The sequence below is a fragment of the Chiloscyllium plagiosum genome, chromosome 34, assembly GCF_004010195.1.
Source record: "Chiloscyllium plagiosum isolate BGI_BamShark_2017 chromosome 34, ASM401019v2, whole genome shotgun sequence".
NCBI classification, from domain to species: Eukaryota; Metazoa; Chordata; class Chondrichthyes; order Orectolobiformes; family Hemiscylliidae; genus Chiloscyllium; species Chiloscyllium plagiosum.
The window spans coordinates 7,275,305-7,283,235 of NC_057743.1; the positions used below are offsets into that span (position 1 = coordinate 7,275,305).

The 7,931-nt window shown below is 40.2% G+C and overlaps 1 protein-coding gene across 1 annotated transcript in view; it reads right to left on the reverse strand.

The window, feature by feature from the left end:
- nphp4 (nephronophthisis 4) overlaps positions 1 to 7,931 on the reverse strand; it is a 431,885-nt gene that overhangs the window by 161,982 nt on the left and 261,972 nt on the right. The window contains exon 9 of the mRNA XM_043675534.1: positions 771 to 956. Coding sequence (XP_043531469.1) covers positions 771 to 956 — 186 coding nt within the window. The remainder of the gene's footprint in view (positions 1 to 770; positions 957 to 7,931) is intronic.

Consider the following 7,931-nt stretch of genomic DNA (forward strand, 5'->3'; position numbering starts at 1 on the left):
GAAAAGACCACTCCCTCCGTGACTCCCTCGTCAGGTCCACACCCCCCACCAACCCAACTTCCACTCCCGGCACCTTCCCCTGCAACCGCAAGAAATGCAAAACTTGCGCCCACACCTCCTCCCTTACTTCCCTCCAAGGCCCCAAGGGATCCTTCCATATCCACCACAAATTCACCTGCACCTCCACACACGTCATTTATTGCATCTGCTGCACCCGATGTGGCCTCCTCTATATTGGGGAGACAGGTCACCTACTGTGCTGTATTAATCAATGAAATAAAACAATGAGCTATGGATGCTGGAAATATGAAGCAAAGACAAATCTGAAATAGGACACTTGTGCTTTCATTGGACTCAAAACATTACATCTGTTTTCTTTCCACAGATTCTGCCAGAACTGCTAAATTTCTCTAGCAATTTCTGTTTAAGTTCCTGTATTTTTACAAAATTATTCGTTTTTGTGGGATGTGGACAACGCTGGCCCATCCCTATCCCTAAACTTGAGATTGATTGGTCACACTCTATCTTTATTAGTACACATTGGTCCTGTAGTACATGGCTACAGTTCAAATCTAATTCATCATTGCAAAACACTTTGGGACATCATATCTCATGAGAGGCACTACATAAATGTAAGTTAAGAAGTAGTGGCTAAACAGTACCACTCCAGGATATGTTGAAAGATTGGAACTCTCACCAAGCAGCAGGTGAGTTGTTGTCTAGCCCATTCAGCAGGAGTGATTACATATTATTGATCAGGAATCACCTACCTCTTCTGAGCTCATGTCAGTGGAAGGTGTTTTGTAAACCAGCAAATTACTTGGGTTGGGTGAAGGTCCGCCATGAAGTGATATCGTTACATCAGAAGCATGAGATCCCAAGAACGGATTCCAAACAGCCCAACGTAAGATTTGCATGTACGCTGTATTTTCCAAAGAAGAGGTAGAAGAGGATAACTGTGAACAAAACAATTAGCTTCTTTAGGAAACACAACAATGACTTCATCAGCAATGAGTCTATGTAGCATCTTTAACAGTAAACTATTCCACAGCAGCATTATCTATATCAGACTGAAGGCAGAATCACCACGTTTGGAAGGTCTTTAACAACAGTTTTTTTGTGTCAAAAGAACAAGGGACAACAGAGATCACATCAAAATATTTTACTAGTTGTAGTAGTCATCAACTGTCATTACATTGAAAGCAATGATCATTGGGTTCAGTGCAGAATGATCATTTCAACATTACGAAAGCACCTTGGAAGAGATTATAGCTCCACCGCTACTTTCTGCTCTGCAATTTTCTACTCTCTACTTTGCTCTTTGATGATCTTGTACATATGAATTATTAAATGGCACATAAAAGTCCTCCTCGATGCACCCTGCTCTGTGATCAGCCATCTTAGAACTCTTGGAATGTGGAACTGAAAGCTCCCACAGAGTATCATATTGCTCAATGCACCAATCATTAGAATGATATAGCAGAAATTTTAATGAGCAGCGGAGTGTTCTACAACTGGGATAAAACCTCAGTCAGATTGAATTGCAGTTATGCAACAATAGTTTGGCAGCTAACAAAGCTTTTTTTTTGGAATAATTATTGCATAACATAGATTGTACAGCACAGAAACAAGGCAATGAGCCCAATTGTTCCATGTTGTTTACGCTCAAGACAAGCCAGCTCAAGCCAGATCAGTCTTCAATTCCTTTCTCCCTTTTGTATAAATTTACTATAACCTTAAACACATCTATGGTATTTACTTCGTCTCTGCCTTCCTGTAGTGGATTTCATATGTGAAACACAATGAGCAAAAAAAAATTTCTCAAATCTCGTGGGCTCAGTTATGACAACTTGGAGTCTTTATTAGATGAGATTAGATTCCCCACAGTATGGGGACCGGCTCTTCGGCCCAACAAGTCCACACCAATCCTCCGAAGATCAACCCACCCCCTCTGACTAATCCATCTAACACTATGGGCAATTTAACATGGCCAATTCACCTGACCATCACATCTTTGAACTGTGGGAGGAAACGGGAGCACCCGGAGGAAACCCACGCAGACACGGGGAGAATGTGCAAACTCCACACAGACAGTTGCCCAAGGATGGAATTGAACCTGGGACCCTGGTGCTGTGAGACAGCAGTGCTAACCACTGAGCCACCGTGCCGCCCCTTTCTATAATTCTATAATGCAAATCAATATCTTAGAAATTTCAATGAGAAGAGGACTTCTCAAGGGGTCCGCTAAGTGTTTTGGGCTCATGCTCCTTCTTTCAAAAGATCTGAGGTGCGAACATTAAAGCAGGCAGCTCAATGGATACACTGGCACTCTATATGACAGCATGGACTGAGCATTGAAGGGTTCTTCATCACTTTAAACACGCTGCTTGGAGACTCTCCGGATGACTTTAGTATGCACTCAAAGCAAGGGTTCCTCACCACTTCACAGGGGAAGGAGTCAGACATCAGCTTATCCATCATGAGCATTTTCAGAAGGCCAGTTCAGGAGTAATTCTGAGAAAGATCTTGGCCTGGATTTGCGCCAACTCAGGATGGCTAGGGAACACTTTAAAAATGACAGGCAAATTTTGATGTCAGGATTCCAGACCCTATTCCTGGGCTTTTCAACTTTCAGGAGTATATTTTAAACATGCAGCCTAGTTTATGTCACAAGCCAACATCTGACATACCCAAAGTGGCCAATCCGATTGCAGAGATTGGCACGGCCTAATCATCTACAATTTTGCAGGTAGTTGAGCTAGCTTTTTAAAGGGTTGTGATCCATGCCCCTTCAGAGGTGTTATGGGGGAAGGAAGTAATCTTTTGAAAGAACAATTCAAGAAGTCCCCTTTATATCCCTATGTTGGGTTATGCCCCTCCACTTATTCCGCACTCATTCATTTTATTTGATATAAAACCCATGAACCCTACAGAGACATTTGGATGGAACTAATGTAATAATTATCCACCCGTGTTAAAAACACTCCTATACCAAAAATGTCAATTATCTTTAAAATTCCAATAAATGAAAATGCAAAACACTTGAAACATCAAACCTTGTAATAAAGGCTGTGAAACTGATGGCAGCGATTGGACTGTTCAAACTCATTCAAGCAGAAGCTCAGATGTTTCAACAGAATAATGCATTTCTGGGATCTCCGAATGACCATGGAACTATAAAAACCCATTTGGTTCACTAATGTCCTTTAGGAACGTAAATGCATCATCCCAACTTGGTCTGGCCTTCATGTCACCAAACACCCACAACAAAGTGTTCAACACTTAACTGGGATGGCCAACTAATGATTGCCTTCCAGTGATGCTCACATCCTATGAACCATAGGAGTAGGTTTTAAAAATTCTATTGCTTAGCTTTAAATAGATAGGAATTAAGATTATGCAGCTTATATATGTGCAGTTAATAACTACTCCCTGAACCACAACCCAGCAGTCAATGCTTGCAACCTGATGAAAGCACATCACAATAGGTTTTCAATTTGTTTCTGGAAATGGTAGGTAGATAACTTGCTAAAATGCAAACATTCTGCACCATCCTAATAATTCAGTAGTTTTTTTTTGTTCACACTTCTAAAATGATTGGAAATGGCACATTCATCATGGCAACCATCATGTGTGCTGCTACAACACTGGGCGACATAGCTTTGTGTCATGAATTGCACAGGATAGAAAAGAAATCAAAAACTTACTTTATCCATCAGAATGAATTAATCAGGAAGCTGTCATGCTTTATGGTTCCCTGCATTTAAAATTTTAATTTAGAAAAAACTATTTCCAACTGGATATATTTCTATGTTTGTAAATTAGTTTCCTAAGGTTACAAATAAGCTACAAATCAATCATAATGAATGATGAACATATTAATAAACAATACAAACATTAAGTAAAGCAAGTCTCAAAGGACAGTATAATATGTGCTTTGAGGTAAATTTATGATACAAGGACGTAATTGTGAAAAACAAAATAATAAAATTGATTTGGGAACTTTAGTCTATGAGGCAAGGATTGTTTGATTAATACAATTACCAAGAAAGCCATCAATTTAGGAATCTGTTTACTGCCTGAAATCCGGGCCGTACAAATTTTAATCACAAACCTTTTTCAATGTAAAAAGCTAATGTCTGATTCATAATACCTATTTTAAGCAAAATTCAATCAGAAACAAATCTTTTCGTCTTCTTTAAAACTGTGTGCTGTACTTTATCTTTCCAACTTAATTTTCTAGACAGTAAGCTGTCCGTGTCATAATAGTCTTCTTTCACAAAAATAAACATAAAATGAAAAACAAATAATTTTCTCATAATATATTATACAGATGAGGTAAAAAAAACTAAGTTGAATTCAGAGTCCATTTTAAGTCAAATGCTAAGCTGAATTCTTCTGATGAAAAATGTGGGAAGAGAGATGGATCATAAATTACTAATGACCAAGAACTTTACTTTTAAAGTGAGTTTTGTATACTATTTCATACATTGGAAATCATTTTATCTAAATAAGAATCAAAGTTGATCCATGTATGTTTTCCAACATACAACAAATCAGCAAATTCTGTAAAACTCTAATGATGCATTTATGGACCTGCTGTGAGATTGCTCACATTATCTCAGATTTTCCCAATTTAAATGTTTCTCTTGTTTTGGAGGCAGGGAGAAACATTTCTGCATCGTTCAGTACCGAAGAGCCATTCTGCTTTTCCTCCAAGCCCTTTGATATTTAATATCTTAGCATGAGTGTGGAACGAATTCTTATTCTTCTGCCAACATGGTTATGGCCAAGTTGCCAAAATCGTCATGACTGCAACCCAGACAGAATCCATCCATTCCAGCAGGTAACAGCCAAGTCTTGAACAAATGTGTCAGTTTAATGGCACTGTCATATAGACCAAAAAGGTGCCAAGTTCAATGCATTGCCTGCACCAAGTCCAGTGCAGAGGTTGTCCTATCCATAATTTTAAAACATGGAATGCAATGAGTTTGGAAAGTTCCAGAATTAACTTTGTTTTAAAATGGATGCTGACACATAACAATAAATTATTATGGTCAACTCTACTATAAAATTAGCACAAGTAATATGAGAGAGCACTGGTTGATTGATTTCCCAAGTAAGAAACTAACCTAAGAAATTACAAGTAGGGCATTAAAACAAAAGAACACTTCAGCTTTAAGCATTTGAGTTTAGAAGGAGAAGAACAGTAGCACTGGAATTAATGAGCTTACCCTATTAGTATTCCTTATATCAATGATGTAGCCTTAAGCAACCAGAGCCAGTTTCTTGTTCTTTTCCTTACTGGCCTTATCTACATTACTTTTTTCCTTACGGGTACAACAGATCCGTTGAATAAATCTATAAAGGATTACGTGATTGTTGGTGAATACCTCCATAATAATGAAGGCCTATTATTATTGCTTTATATTACAGTCTGGCCTCCTCTGTCCTTTGGGATATCAAACTCGATGATATGATTAGTTTCCAGATTAATTATGCTTTCCATGTGTTCATATGGCCTCTCAAAGAGTTATGTTACATTTCTCTCTGGCAATGCATAATAACAAAACAGTAATTAAATTGTTAAAGTCATATTTGTCCTGTCTTCTGGCAAGAATTAATTTTTTGATCTATTATGTTGTTGCTGACAACAACAGTTAAAGCAATCGTGATGGGGTGGGATTTGTTAAAACATAATATATACGTGCATTTGTAAAATGGAGATAGGTCCAACTGGAGCTAAGGGAACTTCCAGCATGGTCTTCATAGAATCACTACAGTGTGGAAGCAAGCCGAGTGGCCCAACAAGTCCACATTGACCCTCCCAAGACCAACCCACCCAGACCCATTCCCCTACCCTATTACTCTACATTTTATCCCTGACTAATGCACCTAACCTACACATCCCTGAACACTAACAGCAACTTGACATGGCCAATTCATTTAACCTGCACATCTTTGGATTGTTGGAGGAAACCAGAGCACCCGGAGGAAACCCACACAGATACAGGGAGAATGTGCAAACTCCACACAGATAGTCGCATAAGGCTGGAATTGAACCTGGGTCCCTGGCGCTGTGAGGCAGCAGTGCTAACCATTGAGCCACCATGCCACCCCTTTATCTATATATATTGCCATTTAGGGAGTAGAGTTCAAGTGGATCATAGATTGGGTTATAGTGTAGGTCTTCTGCACTGCCTCATGCTGTAAAACAAATAATAACTAAGTAAGTTAGCTCGCTGAGCTGGAAGCTAACTTACATACTTATCAACCTGAGCTACAAATCTTCTCAAAAATCACTAACAAATAATAACTCTCAAATACAGGGCTCGACATAAACATACGGGATATTCTTCGTTCACTTCCATAACTTTCCTGGTGGCATGGAAGTCACCTTGTTTACCTGCATAAACAGTTTTCCCTGTACTTCCAGTGAAGTGGCAACAAGATTTGGAGCAACTCTGCGAAAATTCCTGGCCAGAGGTGAAAGAGAACGAATCTCATAAGAAGCAAATCTGACAACAGCACAGGAATGGTAAAATTCAAGGGGCAAAACGAGGGAGACGATTCTTACTGGTCTGGTCTGCATGTGACTCCAGACCAAAGGTGACTCTTAACTGCCTACTGGGCAATAAACGTTGGTCTAGTCAGCAACTCCCTCATCCCATGAACGAATAAAAAAAAAGTTGAACATTGTAAATATACCTGGCAGAAACAAATGTGGCTTAAAATGAAGTTAGATCAATATTTCTGTTTGGACTCACAAGACTGGAATCAAGCACAATACTTCTGTGCATTCTTGATGGAGCACTACACAGGAAGATGGTAACAGGGGAAGTTCAGTCAGCTTTTTATGCCTATTTCACCAGTTCAATTGGATCTGCCGACCAGATATCCCAACCCAATCTAGTCCCACCTGCCAGCACCCGGCCCATATCCCTCCAAACCCTTCCTATTCATATATCCATCAAAATACCTCTTAAATGTTGCAAGTTAACCAGCCTCTACCACTTCCTCTGGCAGCTCATTCCATACACGTACCACCCTCTGCGTGAAAGAGTTGCCCCTTAGGTCTCTTTTATATCTTTCCCCTCTCACCCTAAACCTATGCCCTCTAGTAGTGGACTCCCCGATCCCAGGGAAAAGACTTTGTCTATTTATCCTATCCATGCCCCTCATAAAATTTGAAAACCCCTTTTTCACACAGAGGGTGGTACGTGGTGGAGGCTGGTACAATTGCAACATTTAAGAGGCATTTGGATGGATATATGAGTAGGAAGGGTTTGGAGGGATATGGGCCGGGTGCTGGCAGGTGGGACTAGATTGGGTTGGGACGTCTGGTCAGCATGGAGGGGTTGGACAGAAGGGTCTGTTTCTGTGCTGTACATCTCTATGACTATGACTCTAAGGTCACCCCTCAGCCTCCGAAGCTTCAGGGAAAACAGCCCCAACCTGTTCAGCCTCTTCCTATAGCTCAAATCCTCCAACCCTGGCAACATCCTTGTAAATCTTTTCTGAACTCTTTCAAGTTTCACAACATCTTTCTGATAGGAAGGAGACCAGAATTGCACACAATATTCCAACAGTGGCCTAACCAATGTCCTGTACAGCCGCAATATGACCTCCCAACTCGTGTACTCAATACTCTGACCAATAAAGGAAAGCATACCAAACGCCTTCTTCCCTATCCTATCTACCTGTGACTCCACTTTCAAGGAGCTATGTACCTGCACTCAAAGGTCGCTCTGTTCAGCAACACTCTCTAGGACCTTACCATTAAGTGTATAAGTCCTGCTAAGATTTGCTTTCCCAAAATGCAGCACCTCGCATTTATCTGAATTAAACTCCATCTGCCACTTCTCAGCCCATTGGCCCATTTGATCAAGATCCTGTTGCAATCTAAGGTAACCTTCTTCGCTGTCCACTAC